The sequence below is a fragment of the Astyanax mexicanus genome, chromosome 8, assembly GCF_023375975.1.
Source record: "Astyanax mexicanus isolate ESR-SI-001 chromosome 8, AstMex3_surface, whole genome shotgun sequence".
Classification (NCBI taxonomy): Eukaryota; Metazoa; Chordata; class Actinopteri; order Characiformes; family Acestrorhamphidae; genus Astyanax; species Astyanax mexicanus.
The window spans coordinates 32234120-32252195 of NC_064415.1; the positions used below are offsets into that span (position 1 = coordinate 32234120).

The 18076-nt window shown below is 34.8% G+C and overlaps 2 protein-coding genes across 2 annotated transcripts; both read left to right on the plus strand.

Moving 5' to 3' along the window:
- The first annotated feature begins 1542 nt into the window (after nucleotides 1–1542).
- Nucleotides 1543–4163, plus strand: LOC103034114 (tyrosine-protein phosphatase non-receptor type substrate 1-like). The gene is made up of 5 exons (XM_049483117.1): nucleotides 1543–1582; nucleotides 2203–2553; nucleotides 2684–3022; nucleotides 3883–3917; nucleotides 4056–4163. Exons 1-5 carry the CDS (start codon nucleotides 1543–1545, stop codon nucleotides 4161–4163), a joined length of 873 nt encoding a protein of 290 aa, XP_049339074.1.
- Nucleotides 4164–9591: 5428 nt separating this feature from the next.
- On the plus strand, nucleotides 9592–14696 carry LOC107197229 (uncharacterized). The gene is made up of 6 exons (XM_049483118.1): nucleotides 9592–9631; nucleotides 11105–11455; nucleotides 11576–11914; nucleotides 13476–13577; nucleotides 13680–13714; nucleotides 14546–14696. Exons 1-6 carry the CDS (start codon nucleotides 9592–9594, stop codon nucleotides 14666–14668), a joined length of 990 nt encoding a protein of 329 aa, XP_049339075.1. The 3' UTR covers nucleotides 14669–14696.
- Nucleotides 14697–18076: the final 3380 nt, after the last annotated feature.

An 18076-nucleotide genomic window follows, 5' to 3' on the forward strand; every position in this document is an offset into this window, starting at 1 on the left:
CCTTTGGCAGCAAAAACCTCAAACCAACGTTTCCTGTAGTTGCAGTAGTTGCTGCACAACGGTCAGGAGGGATTTTGGATCATTAATCTTCATAAAACTGTTTCAGTTGAGCAATATTCTTGGATATCTGGTGTGAATCACTCTCTTGAGGTCCTGATGCCACAGCATCTCAATTGTATTGAGTCCAGGTCTCTGGGCCACTCCAGAAGGCGTATTTTCTTCTGTTGAAGCCATTCGGTTGTTGATTTACGTCTCTGTTTTGGGTCGTTGTTCTGTTGCATCATCCATCCTCTGTTGAGCTTCAGTTGGTGGACAAATGGTCTTAAGTTTTCCTGCAACAAGTCTTGGTTAACTCGGGAATTCATTTTTCTGTTGATGATGGCGATCCGGCCAGACCCTGAGGCAGCAAAGCAGCCCCAAAACATGATGCACCCTCCACCATATTTCACAGTTGATGAGGTTTTGATTATGGTGTTTTGTGCCTCCACACATAGTATTGTGTGTTCCTTCCAAACAACTCTATTTTGTTTTTATCTGTCCACAGTATATTTAGCCAGTAGTGCTGTGGATTTCTGTAAGTCTTTAGCTGACACTCTAGGATTCTTCCTCACCTCATTGATCATTCTGCGCTGTGCTCTTGCAGTCATCTTTACAGGATGACCACGTCTAGGAAGACTAGCAACAGTGCTGAACTTTCTCCATATGTAGACCGTCTGTCTTACAGTGGACACGTGAACATCAAGGCTTTTAGAGATACCTTTCCAGCTTCATGCAAGTCAACAATTCTTGAACATAAGTCTTCTGAGAGCTCTTCTCTTTTGTGCGAGGCATGATTCACATAAAGCAATGCTTCTTAAGAACAGCAAACTCAAAACTGGTGTGTGTTTTTTTTATAGGGCGAACAGCTTTAACCAACACATCCAATCTCATCCCGTAATTGGACTCCAGGTTTGCTGACTCCTGGTTCCAATTAGCTCTTAGAAAAGTCATTAGTCTAGGGGTTTAAATACTTTTTCCACCCTCACTGTGAATAATAACATGTTGTGTTCAATAAAACCATTTAAACATAGCATTTTCTGTGGGGTATTAGTTTAAGTAGAATGTGTTTGTCTATTGCTTTGACTTGTGACTATATGAAGATCAGAACACATTTATTGACCAATTTATGCAGAAATCAAAGTAATCCCAAAGAGTTCACATACTGTTTCTTGCAACTGTTTTATGCTATAGTCATGATAAAACCAGGTCACCTGTCACACCATCACAATATACAGTAGTTCAACACTTTACTTTTCAAAGCACAAAGTTCTACACCTATTTAACCACATTCAAAATATACTTTCACCTCTACGTTGCGTAAGTGAAGAGACTGTAAAACAGCAGAGCAGCTCGCTGTAAATAAAACTCTTTCCATTTCAGCTACTGGACCAATCAAAGCAGTGCACACCTTCAAACTGTCCAATCAAAAATTACGCAGGGCTGGTATTTCTGCTGAATGGAAAAGTTCAATACACCTCATTTCTCAGTGTCTAAACAAGAACGATGATCACAGTCATTGCTGCTCTCTGCTTATTTACAACAGGTAAGTGACCATTTAAATTATTTTTACAGCAAAAAATCTAAATCTTTGCAAATGAAATTAATTTCTGATCTAATTTTAAAGCAATAAATCGTATTTTATCTCTGATATGAGAAAAGATTTGTCTTACTAGCTACTTACTACGTCTTAAACATTTTGTGCCTGTTTGAACTCTTAATAAGCACAAAAAGTCAATAGTCAAGTTATTCTCATACGTGTGTCCAAATTCAAGCAAAAAAAGTGATTTTAACTTCAATTAGGTCTTAATTTACTAATTTCTTTAATTAAGTCTTAAATCACTTACACAAAATGTCATCAGTCAGGTTATTTTGATTGCTTTGTCCAAATTTAAGCCAAATCTGTTATTTTACAATTATTTTGAGATTGCTTATTTGAATAAATCTTACTAAGAAAAATTTGCTCACCACATTGGCAGATTTTTGTTTTTGCTTAATTTAAGAATATATGGCTCAAATTTTATATATTTTGTCTAATTCTTTGTCATATGATTTTTTTGCATATATATTTTTTGCATATTGTGTATATTATATGCTAATAGAGTGTATTTTATTCTACTGATACTGTAATCATGTTTACTAAAATTTTACACATTTTGTTTTCAGTGAAGACTGACATCACTGGCCTTCAGGTGCAAACTGTGAAGATTGGAAATAATGTTACTATAAAATGTGATCAAATCACTGACAATAACAAAGATAACATAGATCTAAATGTAGCTTGGTATAAGGAGAGTTTAGGAAATGTGCCAAAACTTATTGTGAGATTGATGGGAAGCAAGCAACATATAAGATTTGCTTCGGGTGTTGCTGAGGGTCGTTTAAAATTTGATAAAGACACATTTGATCTCAGTATTTATGAAACCGTAGAAGAGGATGCTGCATTATATTACTGTGGAAAAATATCCAAGTCCGGAGTTGTAGAGTTTGAATCTGGAACTCGGCTGATTGTTGAAGGTATACATTATTTCCTCTTATCTTTTCTGTCTTTAAATTCTAAGTATTGAATTTTTTTTTCTTCAAATCCTTTTGCTAATTGGCTGCAAAGTTTTCTGTATTATTTTTAAATATTACTACAATTTTAAAGCTGAGAAGACTGACGGCTATCCTCCGACTAAAGTGGTGATCAAGAGTGGCGACTCTGCTACACTCCAGTGTTCAGTTCAATCTTTGAACTGTTCAGAAGATCACAGTGTGTACTGGTTCAGACACGGATCAGGAGAATCTGATCCAGGAATCATCTTCACTCATGGAGACTCCAGCAGTCCGTGTACGAGGAGTTCTGAGACTGTTTCTCCTACACAGAGCTGTATCTACAAACTCCCCAAGAACAACCTCAGCCTCTCTGATGCTGGAACTTACTACTGTGCTGTAGCTGCATGTGGACACATCTTCTTTGGGAACGGAACTAAACTCAATGTTGTTGGTAAGATCAAATATTATTATTTTTTAATGAATACATGTAATACAGCAGAACATCTGATGCAAAACACAGCAACAGCGCATGTTTCTGTTATTGTGTAAACATAGTATTCATACTTTTCTTCTGTAGTTCTGTAATATAACAGCTTTTAGAAAAAAAGCAAAACACTATCTGCCTCAGGTAAAGACAATTACAGCAATAACTGAAAAATTGACATGTCACTGTTATTATATTGGATATCACTTTTCTTGAACTTTAGGATGACCTGTTTTGTGCTGCATTAAATGATTAAAATCTGCTTTTTTAAATTTATTATAGAGAACTGCATTTTGGTCCAAAGCATTCTTGTTCTGGCATCATCTACCATCATATCCATGGTTGTAGTTTTGCTTCTGTGCAAATGTTACAACAGTCAGCATAAAGGTAGGCTGTTTCACAATTAATATTGTGAAACAGTGAGACAATTAATATTGTTTATTAAATGTTTTTTTTTAAATATAAAACATAATTGTTTTAAGCACCCCTGGGCAAATCCTTGTTAGTTTATTTGATTATTATTATTATTATTATTATTATTATTATTATTATTATTATTATTATTATTATTATTATTATTATTATACAGTGACTTTAATAGACTACAGTATATCCAGAGATTAAATTGGACACATTCTAAATAAATCTATTATTCTAAATTAATTTTTAACATTAAATGTGATGAGTGCTCTTTTTTTTACCAATAAATTTTAACAAAATGTGTCATTTGAACAGGGGTGTCAAAGCGTTTGCATAAGATCATTATGTTACAAAAAAAATTCAATAATGTAATGTAATAAAAGTTTTTTATTATTTCTTTTTTTCAGGTTCTGCTACAGATTACACAGTTAAAGTAAACCAGGTGATTATTTTACTCCTTACTAAAGTTTCTGCTGCAGAAAAGTCCGAAATTTGTATTTAATTCATAATCCACAAAAAAAAAATGTTTAAACACATTGCATTAAAATATATTTTCAATTTCATTGTAATTCCTCTGCAGGTTGCGAGTAATGAAGCTTTGAAGGGTGGATTCACTATCAAACAAGCGCAGATGAATAAAGACCCTGAAATGTACTCCCATGTCATTTATACCAACAAAACTCACTAAAGAATTAAAAATAAAACAAAACAGGACTAATTAAAATTGTGTGTAATATCCAGTGGTGGGAATTTAAGAACATTGTTGATCTGATCTGTTTGCAATAATCAACAAATGTAATTACAATAATCAAATACTTATAATAAGAGTAGGATATTTTAAGGTGTTGAATTTGAAATAATGCTATTTAAAATGATTAAATTGTTCATCCATCACCACATTTTTTATATATACATTCATATGTCCCTTCTTTTTCTTTTTACTCAATCTTTGTATTTAATAATACTAAAATGTTTTTCTTACTATTTGTATATTTTTCTTAAAACAGTAGCCAGTTGTTATTTACTTTAACATACACAATGTAATTTGTAATTTTATGTATCAATCTACCCAACAATCAAATTTAGACTCATTTGCTTTGTTTTATGAATAGTTACATTAACCCAGTAAGCACGTGTTTTGTATATGTATGCATACTTACAGCTTGCGAGTATTAACAATTAATTTGAGTCTGAATCTGTGTTTGTGTTATGTTGTGTAAGTTTTCTCAGTCCAAGTGATCAGTGTTATGAATATGGCCAATCTGCTTTTATTACTTTTATGTTTCTGTTTTAAATTACACATTGTAATATGGAGGGATAGTGTTTAAAATTTGTGTGTAAAACAAAATTGTGACTTTTTTAATGAAAATATGAATCACTGCTACATGTCAATAAAGACGTTTAAATTAAGCTTCAATAAAAAACAAAAACAATGCAGATTTGTTTAATAATCTATTCAGCTGGGATTTTTTTTCTTTTTTTCTTTTCTTTGTTATAAAGCTGTATAAATTCAGCTTTTCTAGTTTAGGTGCTTCTGTTGGAGTAATTCCGTATACAAGCTGTGTGTGCATTTATGTTTTGTAAGTGGATCAGACACAGCAGGGCTGCTGGAGTTTCCAAACACTCAGTGTCACTGCTGAACTGTTGCAAATGCAAAATGCTCAAATAAAAGTGTAAAAGTAATGGTTTCAAAAGTACTAAAAATATAAAAAATGTAATTTAAGAAGAAAAATGTCATTAAGGACAGAAGCTTTACCATTACTTTAATGGCTTGTCCAGATAATACTGACCAACGCTTCCAATGCATGTGCAATATTCATTATTATTATTATTATTATTATTATTATTATTATTATTATTATTATTATTATTATTATTGTTTATGCTGCTTGTCGTGTTAAAAGCTGCTGCATATTTCAGGTACCACAGTCTGTTTTCATGCGTGCACACAGATTAATTTATCAGATTTTTTAAAATTAGATTGTTAGACCATACTCTATTCTAATCAGACTATGCTGTTTACGTGACTCCTTTGAATAATCAGATAACTGCAAAAATCTATTTATATTAAAATTATGAAGTGCACCATCTTAAAACCCTATTTTAGCTATCTATAGGCAAGCATATCTACGGTATATGTACTGCCCAGCTTAATTTAGGGAGTGTCAGCGTGTCTCTGCTATCACAACGACGGGAAAAGTACACCTTGTGCGGCTCGAAACATGCAAAAGGCACGTGTTAATTATTTTAAGTAATCATGGCTGTGTTTTGGACGCAACATGCAATAAACCAATCAAGGTCACCAAGGTGCTCTGTGTGCTCTGACTTGGCGGATTGCTATTTCAGGGGCGCAGCTAGCTGCAGGTGTTCAATGCTTCTCAGCAGAGGAAACTGCCCTGCCCGTTAAAGCACCTTCATTCTGTTTATCATTAAAAAGGTAGGGTGTACACTGGTTGAGGATATGCCTTTTGAACATTCACTGCCAATAAAGCAATGAACATCTGACTGTTGACGCCTGTCTTGGTTTCTTTCAGTCAGTGGCGCACCTGTGTTTTTCACTGCCAAGATATCAATATGCCAAAAATTTACCTGAACACTCCTTATTTCCAGACCACCACGCTCATCAGTGTAGATACATTCACAAGCACTGTGGCTATTTAAACGACACAGGAATGTATAGGTGTAAAAATAGACTGTTGGTGGGGTGTAAGATAGAAATGAGCATCATGATGCGCCTTGCACAGGGTGTAAGATAGGGTTCATTGTCTCCAAAGAGAAAATACATAGTGCTGTCTGCATATGTCGGAATTTTGTTAAAGGTGTCCAATAAGGTGGAATCATTGGTATACAGTGCTAATAAAAGTAATAAGAGCATGAATTACATTATGTAATTATGTATTAATTACATCTATTATCTATAATAATGTGTATTTATTGCAGTTTCTCAAAGTATTAATGACAACATTGTACAAGATGGTAAAAGATACCATCTGGGTCTGGAGCTTTCCTCACATTTTGTCTCTTAAAGAGTTGGAACAATCTTTTCTGTATAACCCTGGTGTCAGTTAAACTGAGGGGGAGAGGTGCTGATGTTTGTGCTGTGGTTTGAATGAGGTGTGAATGGGGGCTGTAGAGGTTGTTTCAAACCTGCAGCAGTAATCCAGATGATGCCCCTCAGTGCTTTGTTTTCTTATAGCTATTGATGTTTTAAAGGCTTTTCCAGACATCTGATGGAAAAATTGCTAATATCATACCTCTTAGCTTGAATTTCTTACTTGAAATTAATTAATTAATTTAATTAATAGAACTGAATGGAAAATCTTAAATGCACTGACAGGGACAGACATTGTCTAAATGAGCTGGCAGCCATCTTCTGTTCATTGCAAGCCTTAAAATCTTTTGACCAGGTAAGAAAAAGTAAAAAAAAAAACATGACCAAACATTTTTAGTGGTAAAGTTTTTAATCTCAAACATACCTGTTTGCATGCTGTTGTCTATACCTGGCAAACCTGAGTGTGGAAATGGAACTGGGGAAAAGGCAGATTGGCAGATTCGAAAGCCACATCCCACACAGATTACTGTGGCATACCACACAGATCAAATACGAAAATACTCTGCTGATGTCACTTCCTGGCCCTGTTCTGTCTCCATGTTTTAATTGCCCTCCTGTTTGTTTATCTCCTCCATATGCTCTTCTGTGTGTTTTTCCATGTCTCTACCCGCCCCCTCGTTACCTCTCCCCAGGTGTTCCATCTTTCCTTTCCCGCCGTGTGTGTATTTTTAGCCCTGTATTTCCTGTTTCCTTTGTCAGTTTTGGTTAGTTATTAGTTCAGGTTGCGTAGGTGTTCTATGTGTTCCCATAAGTTTTCGTTTTTTGTTTATGATTATTTTTCTTTGTTTATTAATACATTTACTTACATTTGAGCTGCCAGGGCTTAAACTTGGCATACTTTCTTAATATCTGATGATACATCCTGATCATGTTATGAGTAACTACAGAAAATAGTCTTTAATGGTCCTTTAGAATGACCAGTATTTAAAAACATGTACAGTTACATACCATGTACAGTTACATAAGTCACACAGTTACATAATATGTTTTCTCTATTTAATTAACTAATTAGAAATGAATTTCACAGCTGGAATAGTCATGCTATGCTAGTGAGAAGCTAACCAGAACAGCTTTTAGTCACATGACCCATCTTAGCGAATTGTCAGGGCACTTAAACTTAATTTTTAGTTCTAAATATTTGGGTGTTTGGAACAGCCATTTCAGTTTGATATATCTAATAACTGATGGACACAGTAATATTTCAGGGTTGAAAAGAGGTTTATTGTACTAACAGAAAATGTGCAATATGCATTAAAACAAAAATTGACCGGTGCAAAAGTATGGGCACCCTTATCATTTTATTGATTTGAATACTCCTAACTACTTTTTACTGACTTACTGAAGCACAAAATTGGTTTGGTAACCTCATTGAGTTGTCAGGTGTATCCAATCATGAGAAAAGGTATTTAAGGTGGCCAATTGCAAGTTGTTCTCCTATTTGAATCTCCTCTGAAGAGTGGCATCATGGGCTCATCAAAACAACTCACAAATGATCTAAAAACAAAGATTGTTCAACATAGTTGTTCAGGGGAAGGATACAAAAAGTCGTCTCAGAGATTTAACCTGTCAGTTTCCACTGTGAGGAACATAGTAAGGAAATGGAAGAGCACAGGGACTGTTCTTGTTAAGCACAGAAGTGGCAGGCCAAGAAAAATATCAGAAAGGTAGAGAAGAAGAATGGTGAGAACAGTCAAGGACAATCCACAGACCACCTCCAAAGAGCTGCAGCATCATCTTGCTGCAGATGGTGTCACTGTGCATCGGTCAACAATACAGCGCACTTTGCACAAGGAGAAGCTGTACGGGAGAGTGATGCGAAAGAAGCCATTTCTGCAAGCAGAGCCACAAACAGAGTCACCTGAGGTATGCACAAGCAAAAGCACACCTCAGGCCACTCTGTTCGTGGCGTGCTTGCAGAAATGGCTTCTTTCAAATTTTGGTTTAATGCATATTGCACATTTTCTGTTAGTACAATAAACCTTATTTCAATCCCGAAATATTACTGTGTCCATCAGTTATTAGATATTTCAAACTGAAATGGCTGTTCCAAACACCCAAATATTTAGAACTAAAAATGATTAAGATTAATAGGGGTACCCAAACCTTTTCATATGACTGTAAGTCTTCAGAATTATTTGAAAAGTGGAAAAAGTAGAAATAGAAAAAAATAAAAATAACATTATATATTCGTTATTTACTTTTTTTTAGTTATTGAGTAAACCATGCTCGCAGTTTGGTTATAGGTTACTGGGTTACTGGTCAATGATAAAGGTCACCCTGTGTTTCCTGAGTATTTCCTGTAGGTTTGAGGCCTTTTGTTAAAAGTCAATATACTCTGAAAACTTTCCCTTCTCTTCTCTGCTTCCCTCTATCTTTCACCCATTACCACTTTCAGCTTCACTCCTCAGAGCTCATTTTAAACTATGATTAAAACATATTTTATCATCTCTATTAAAATAAATGAAATAAAGATGTAGCTTTATAATCACTTGTGAATTTGTTTGCCATGTGTAAAGATTGTGAATGTTCTTTTGAAACCACTGGTAAAAGTGCAAATAAGAACCTTAACCCTAACCTGGAACCTTAACACCCCCCCTCCGTGGTGTGAAGCAGTACTGACCACATGGCTGTGCATGCAGCTACCCGTGAGACACACTTTTACAAATCTTATGTAAACATTAGGCATCATAATGCCAGGTCACCTGTCACAACATTACAATATACACATACAATATACAGTTCATCACTTCACTTTCCAAAACACAAAACTCTACACCTATTTAACCACAGTCTAAATATACTTTCAGCTATATGTTGCGTAAGTGATGAGACTGTAAGATAGCAGGGAAGCTCACTGTAAATATAACTCTTTCCATTTCAACTCCTGGACCAATGAAAGCAGTGCACACCTTCAGATTGTCCAATCAAATGTGACGCAGGGCTGGTATTTCTGCTGAATGGAAAAGTTCCATACACCTCATTTCTCAGTGTCTAAACAAGAACGATGATCACAGTCATTGCTGCTCTTTGCTTATTTACAACAGGTAAGTGACCATTTCATTTATTTACACTGAAAAACACCAAATCTTAGCAAGTGAAATACATTTTTTTTTTATCATTTTAAAGCAATAAATCTTATTTTTTTCTCTGATAAGAGAAAAGATTTGTCGGTACCACTTTAAAATAGGACTACCTTCATAAAGTCTTTATAAATGGGATACAATAAGTGTATTAATGGTTACTAATTAGGTTGTAAATGCCTTAAAAAAATAATTTATAATCAGTTATAACACATACGTAGAAAGGGCAACAATACAGATGGTTGTGGGTTCACTATTTGGCAACCAGCAGTTGCCAAATAGTGAACCCACAAAGGCATTTTAAGGCATTTACAACCTAATTAGTAACCATTATTAAATTCATTGTAAACCATTTTTAAACTCTTTATAAAGGTAGTCTTATTTTAAAGTGGTGCCAATTTGTCTTACTACCCTTGTAAAAGAAAAGTGTATTAAGTATATTTTTAAAAGTATACTTAACATTAAAAAAGTACATACTTTTTTTTAATTAATTTTTTTACTTAAATACATGTACTATGGAACAACCTATGTCAACTTTAGTATATTTTAGTTGTAATTAAGCTATAATTAAACACACATAAAAGCATTGAATTGTGCCTTTGAGAGCTTTTTAAACTTCTGCAAACTTAAGTAAATTTAAGTTTTTACAATGTAAGTGCTTTTAAACCTTTGCACCTTTTTAAATACAATTGCAGTATATTGTAAATGTACTACTTTGCATATTGTGTACACCTTAATGCTACTGTGAAAAAAATACATTAAGTGCACTTTGAGCAGTATTTAATGTCACTACATATTGTCAACACAATGTATAATTTAATTGCTTAAAATACATTCTATGGAAATACAGAGAAAGTATATTTTAATGTGTATTTTCAAAAAAATATATAAAATTGAAAATGCACTTTTAGTATTCTTTATCTAATTTCAACATACTTTTAATGCTCTTAAGTGTACTTACTTTTTACAAGGTAAGCACTGTACTCACTAAAATCTTAAACTTTTTTCGTCATTTTGAACTCATAATAAGCACAAAAGGTCAACAGTGAAGTTATTCTGATACGTGTGTCCAAATTTAATCGACAAAAAAGTGATTTTTGCTTCAATTAAGTTTTAATTTACTTATACAAAAAAGTTGCCAGTCAAGTTATTTAGATTTTTGTGTTCACATTTAAGCCAAATCTATGATTTTTCACTTATTTTGAGACTTTGAGACTTTACATAAGAAATCTTATGTAAGAAATGTAAGAAATCTTACTAAGATCTTACTACTGTTTTTGCTTAATATAAGAATACATGTCTTAGTTTTGAATATATTTTGTCTAGCTTTTTACTAAAGGATTTTTTGTGCAGTGTATATTAAATGCTGATAGCATGTACTTTATTCTACTGATACTGTAATCATGTTTACTAAAATTTTACACATTTTTATTTCAGTGAAGACTGACATCACTGGCCTTCAGGTGCAAACTGTGAAGATTGGAAATAATGTTACTATGAAATGTGATCAAAACAATGACAATAACAAAGATAACATAGATCTAAATGTAGCTTGGTATAAGCAGAGTTTAGGAAATGTGCCAAAACATATTGTGAGATTTATGGGGGCCAAGAAACATATCAGATTTGCTTCAGGTGTTAATGAGGATAATTTCAAATTGGATGGAGACACATTTGATCTCAGTATTAATGAAACTAAAGAAGAGGATGCTGCAGTATATTACTGTGGAAAAATATCCAAGTCCGGTGTTGTAGAGTTTGAATCTGGAACTCGGCTGATTGTTGAAGGTACAGACTTTTTTGTCCTTAAATTCTAAGTATTGAACATTTCTTTCTTCAAATCCTTTTCCTGCAGCTATTTTTTAACATTTTTCTGTGCTGTTTTTAAATATTACTACAATTTTAAAGCTGAGAAGACTGATGGCCATCCTCCGACTAAAATGGTGATCAAGAGTGGCGACTCTGCTACACTCCAGTGTTCAGTTCAGTCTTTGAGCTGTTCAGAAGATCACAGTGTGTACTGGTTCAGACACGGATCAGGAGAATCTGATCCAGGAATCATCTTCACTCATGGAAACAGGAGTGATCAGTGTAAGAAAAGCTCTGAGACTGTTTCTCCTACACAGAGCTGTATCTACAAACTCCCCAAGAACAACCTCAGCCTCTCTGATGCTGGAACTTACTACTGTGCTGTAGCTGCATGTGGACGCATCTTCTTTGGGAACGGAACTGAAGTAAATGTAACAGGTGAGTTTTGGTTACTTGTTTGGTTTTGAGCAATTTTCTGTTATGTATAAAATGTATGTCTCATGTGTTACTCATGATGTCATCATAGCTCTTTAAAGTGTTTATCCCACAAATCCCATAACATTTTAAAAAGCTAGCTTTGTTTTTGTATTACATATAGTAATAAGTTGTACAGTATAATGGTAGAAATAAAGCAATAGCAAAACCACGTCAATAACAATATACATGCCAAAACAGCAGGGAAGGACTGGGGTCATTCTTGGCTGGATCCTACAGTATTAATTGGGTTTCCATTCAATTGCAGTGCGTAGTTCTAGAATTTTGACAGTTTAAAAATGTGTTTCTATTCACTACAGTTGTGCACAGAAGCAGAGTTGATAAGGGTAATTTAACACTTCAGGTGTTGATTCCCTTTTACAGATTTGTTGCAATTTGAAGCAACATTTTGCACTCTCTTTGTTTGTGCACAGTTCATCTCATACTTTGAGTAAATATTTCCTAAATTAAACAACTAAGACACACTAAAAATAATGGAAAGTCTACCTAGCATAACTTTACTTTACAAAATAATAATAATAATAATAATAATAATAATTGCTTATTGGCTCCGGGCATCATTTCATTTTATTATGGGCCTTCAGTCTTCACTAAATGTCTGTGTGTAGTCTTGTCCCCAAGGGTAGTCTTTCCTTCCCGTGAGTGTTAATTTGTTGTTGTTTTTTTTTTTTTTTTTTTTCAGTTTCTCTGTTTATGCTGTTTATATGTTTATGTTTGAGTGAAATTAATATTGTTTAATTCTATAAACTACGGACAACATTTCTCCCAAATTCCAAATAAAAATATTGCCACCTTAGAGCATTTATTGATGCAGAGATTTATTGATTTATTTTTTATTCTAATTCATTTTGTTAATTTTCCTTCTTTTAAATATATTGTTTTAATCATGTTTGAGTCATGTTTTATTCATTCTTTATTCTTATTTTATTTTCTATTTACATTTTTATTGTTATTCTTTAATATGTTTTTTTCTCTTTGTATTTTCTAATTTGTAAAGCACTTTGAATGACCACTGTGTATGAAAGGTGCTTTGTAAATAAACGTTGCTTGCCTTGTGTTACCTAATATACAATATACACACAGTTCTAGTCAAAAATTTGGACTCTATGTAAATTTAGTGTAATTTTATTATTTCAAAATGTCCTGCATTGTAGATTAATACTAAAGTCATCCAAACTATGAAGAAGAACATATGGAATTATGAAGCAAACCAAAAAGTGTTAAACAAAAAAGAATATGTTTTATATTTTAGATTCTTTAAAGTAGGCACCTCTTGCTTTGCACATCTTGGCTGAATTTTCTCAGTCAGCTTTATGAGGTAGAGTCACCTGGAATTCAGGCTTTCAGTTAACAGCTGTGCTGAACTTGTTAATTACTTGAAAAAAAAAAAGAATATATATATATGTATATATATATATATATATATGGAGAGAGAGAGAGAGAGAGAGAGAGAGAGAGCATTGTACAGCTGTATAATCTAAGGTATATATTTTGATCATTTCAGATAACAACAGGTGGATTGTTCTTGCACTCACATTATCAAATATAATATCTGTCGTTGTGATCATAGTTCTGGTCGGAGTTCTACTTAGAGTTCAACAAAAAGGTTAGTTTTGTCTTTTAAATCCACTCTAAACAATTTAATCAGCACTTGTAGCTCTTATTATATGTGCACTTTACTAATATGTATTTTTATTTTTATGTTAAGGAGCTGCCAACCACCATTCAGGTCATATTAATCAGGTAATCATGTTCTTCTAACTTTTGCAATCTTAGTTACTTTTGAATGTATTACTTTTGAATGGAGAGCTGTTCTACAATCTCCAGTAAAATTAATTATAAATGTTTTTATTGTTGCTAAATTATGAAGCCCCTAAGATGACATCATGTACAAAAAGGCTACGCCTTATTAAGGTATGGGAACGAGATCCTAAGGTTTGGCAATGAGATCATTAAAGTGTGGGAACAAGATACTAATGTGTAGGACCGAGTTAATTAAGGCATGGCCACGACTTATTAAGGCGTGGGAACGAGTTAATTTAATCTAGTTAAGAATAATAAAGCTTGTTTTTTGGTAAATTAATGCCCTTGAAGAAACTGAATACTACATCAAAGCTCCTTTAATACAAAGATAATCTTTAGTACGAAAATGGAGAGTAAAATGGTTTCTTTTTATTTTTTTCTGAATTAATTAAGATGATATTTTAGTTTCTTGCAGTGAAACATGGTATATATAATTGTTAGTAAAAAAAGACGCTGATTGGCTGAGACTCAGACAGTATGCAGACCCGTTTACGTTCTTTAGACAGTAATATTGTGCACAACCCCTGAGAGCTGCTTGTTTTGTTAACTGCGAAACAAAAGGACCTTTTGGCCATGCCTTAATGGCTATGATTTAATTAACTCGTTCCCACTCTTTAATAAGTTGAGGCCACATTCTTTCTTTTTTTTTTCTTTTTTTTATATACATGATGTCACCTTAGGGGCTCTGTTCTAAATATTTGCAACTGGTCATGGTTTGTGATGGTCTATAATAGTCTGTAATGTTCTGTAATGGTTTGTGTTCTATATCAGGCTGAAGATACAGATGCTGTGAACTATGCTGCTCTGAATTTCGCTAAGAGACCTCCTCCCTCCAGAACACCCAGAAGAGTCCAGGAGAGTCAAGACATTTATTCACGAGTTAAACACAGTTGATAGGGAATGGAGACAGACCCAAAGCACAATATAATGTACAATATAATATTTCCATATATCTAAAACATTTAAATGATGTGTTATCAAGCAGAAAAATGATGTACAACTACACAGCTCTTTGGGTTAAATTATACTGACCAAAATGCCATTATATAATGTGTTATGTGCATAATTTAGACTCAGTTTATCATATCAGCAAACATCCTTCCAGCTTTTTCCAGTGTAAATAAGTCTTTATAAATTAAATGTATAGCAAATTTGTAGTGTTTTTTTTTCCTTTTTTTGAGCCAATTAAATAACTAGTGTTTACTGTGGAAATGATAGATTATGTGTTAGGACAAATTTATGTTTTGTTGTGAGTCTATGTATGTTTTAAATATTTTCATTGATTAAATAATTCCCATTACTGTCATGTTTCTGTGTTTTTCCTCCATCTCTGTTTACATACTCAACTACAATCTCCATAATCCTTTTCTTATTAGGGTGTCAAATGTCACATTTCACCACATTTTTGCATCTGTTGCTATAGTCAGAGCGTAAATCTGTCTCATCTGTGATTTAATACTGATTATGTATTTCACTTGTGTCTAATCCCTCTATGCATGTACAGTGGTGTGAAAAAGTGTTTGCCTACTTAATTATTTCTTATTTTTTGAATGTTTATTAAACAAATTTTAATATTAGTCAAAGACAACATAGTAAACAAAAAAAATGTCCTATTTCCTGTAGAAAATTTCAACCAGAACACCACCACAAGTTGGACTTTCTAAAACGCTGAGTTTAGAATCCAAGATGGCTGCACCACACATCAACAGTAGTAAAACCAGTAGTACTGTACAGTTTATTAGAATTTCTGTGGCGTCAAATCAATGTCAAAAGTCGGGGGTGCAAAAATACCAGATGAAAAAAATTAACCAGGGTGTTTCAACATTTTGCGTGTGTAAGTAACTTCTCATGAGCACAAATGTGAAACGAGTGCACTTGAGTTTTGAAAGGGGTAGTTTTGACAGTTTGAGGGCGGGATCAAAGTCACCTCCCTCAGCGAATGATATTGGCCAATATCTCGAGGGTTTGTGACGGACCACCTACCTCCAAGAGTGCCAGGGAAGAGTGGAGAAAGAAGGACAGCAGAAGAGTTAGCTAGCTGGCTATTCTTACATCCAAACATCCCGCTCTCTGGCGCGCCGGCTCTGTCTGCCCGGGTTCTGCAGCCTGAAGCAAATGGCTCTCCGGCGCTGTCTGCTGTAGGTTCAACACTGGTCGCTTGTTACGTGCAGAGTGTTTATTCATGTGCTCTATCTCTTTTTCTCTCTCTTGTTTACTCATACCTTCTGAGCTCTCTCGATTCCTACTATCTAATGGTCTACAGGTGTGCTTGGCTGAGCTGGACTAAAACTCTGTTCTGATTGGTTGGATTGGAGTTGAAGGATGGGATATAATCAAGATGGCTGACTACCTCTGGGCTCCTCCTCCTTTTTCCTTGCTATTACCAGACCAGCCAGACCATGAAGTGGAGCAGTGTGGCCTGCTCTCTATGTGCTTCTAAACTTGCTTGGAAGCTGTAGGGGGTGTAGCCTATTTCTTTTGGGGTTTTGTCTATGTTTTTGTTAGGGAGTTGTTGTATTGTATTTTATTTTCTTTGTTTTCTTAAGTAATTTAGTTTGGGGTGGAATGTTAATGTTATTTTGGGCTGAGACCATCCCTGATGCCTTTTGCTTCCGTAAAGAAAAACTAAATAAAACATCTGAGGCTAATATATATATTTGTGTCTGTGTTTGGTCTGGTGGGTTAAAGGTTTGGGAAGGTTGGGGAGGGGGAGACACTTTTTTTTATGTTGCAGCCTAACCCTAGATGGTTTAACAGGTGTTAAACCCGGGACAGACAGCACCAGAGAGCCATTCGCTTCAGGCTGCGGAACCCGTGCGAACAGCGCTGGAGAGCTGTTTGTTTGGATTTTAGCATAGTCAGCCAGCAGCATAGCCAGATCTTGGAGGTAGGCGGTCCATCACAAACCCTGGAAACATCATCCAATAGCATTCGCTGACGGAGGTGACTCTGACCCTGCCCCTAAACTGTTCAGAACTTGAGCGCAAAAAAGTCTCTTGAGAAAAAACAACAGCCTCAGGTAAAGCATGGTGCACAAGGTCAACTGTGAATTTGAGAGAAAAAAAAAACAGTCGAGAGGAGGAAAATAAAGCTTGAGAGCAATATTCTGTTCAGCGTGCACATGATTCCCTTTTTTTGCTCACAAGTTTTCCATCTGTGCTCACGAGAAGTTAATTTACACACACGAAATGTTAAAACACGCTGGTAATTTTTTTTTTCAGCTGGTATTTTTGCACCCCTGATTTTTACATTTACATTTACATTTATGGTATTTAGCAGACGCCCTTATCCAGAGCGATTTACAACAGTGCTTCAAAGTTACTTAAGATATCCAAAGCTAGTTTGTAGACTAGGATCAAGAGATACATAGAGCTTAATCATGTTAAGAACCCTAGGAACCTTTTTTTTATTTTTTTTTTTATTATTAGTTTAGGAACTCTTTGAAAAGATGTGTCTTCAGTCGACGTTTGAAGACCGTGAGTGACTCTGCTGTTCTGACATCCAGTGGAAGTTCATTCCACCACCTTGGTGCCAGCACAGAGAAGAGTCTGGATGTCTGTTTTCTGTGTGTTTTGAGTGATGGAGGTTCGAGCCGAGCTGTACTGGAAGCTCTAAGAGCTCTTGGTGCAGATCTGGCTTTGACCATCGCCATCAGGTATGAAGGTGCTGGTCTGTTTTTTGCCTTGTAGGCCAGCGTCAGGGTTTTGAATCGGATGCGGGCGGCAACAGGAAGCCAGTGGAGGGAACGCAGCAAAGGAGTCACATGACTGAACTTCGGAAGATTGAAGACGTTGACGAAGACGTTGACGTTTGACATTGGTGTGATGTTATACATTTCTATCTATTTTTGTCTCAATCGGTCATACACACAGTAGCTCAAAAAATATTTTAAAAAGCAGCACATTATGTCAGACTACATCTGTCAGTCTGATAAAGGTTACAAATTTATTTCTAAGGCTTTGGGATTTTTGAGACCACAGTGACAGACATTATTCACAAACAGAGATAACATAGAACACTGGTGAACCTTTGCAGGAGTGACTAGCCTACCAACATTACTCCAAAAGGGCATGGACAACTCATCCAAGAGGTCACAAAAGAACCAAAAACAGTATCTAAAAAACTGCAGGCCACACCAGCCTCAGTTAAGATCAGTGTTTTTAATTCAATGACAATAAAAATAGACTGGACTGCTCTGGCATTTCACTAAGAAAAACATCATACTGAAAGGGCTGCTTTTTTGCTGCTTCAGGGCCTGGATAACTTGCTGTAATTGATGAAACCATGATTTTTGCTCTCTAC

Bases quoted from the DNA above. Each gene is read 5' to 3' on its own strand.
- LOC107197229 (XM_049483118.1), top strand. From the start codon at position 9,592: ATGATCACAGTCATTGCTGCTCTTTGCTTATTTACAACAG. The intron at 11,915-13,475 runs GTGAGTTTTGGT...TGATCATTTCAG, and splicing joins AACTGAAGTAAATGTAACAG to ATAACAACAGGTGGATTGTT. The intron at 13,578-13,679 runs GTTAGTTTTGTC...TTTTATGTTAAG, and splicing joins ACTTAGAGTTCAACAAAAAG to GAGCTGCCAACCACCATTCA.
- LOC103034114 (XM_049483117.1), top strand. From the start codon at position 1,543: ATGATCACAGTCATTGCTGCTCTCTGCTTATTTACAACAG. The intron at 1,583-2,202 runs GTAAGTGACCAT...TTTTGTTTTCAG, and splicing joins TCTCTGCTTATTTACAACAG to TGAAGACTGACATCACTGGC. The intron at 2,554-2,683 runs GTATACATTATT...ACAATTTTAAAG, and splicing joins AACTCGGCTGATTGTTGAAG to CTGAGAAGACTGACGGCTAT.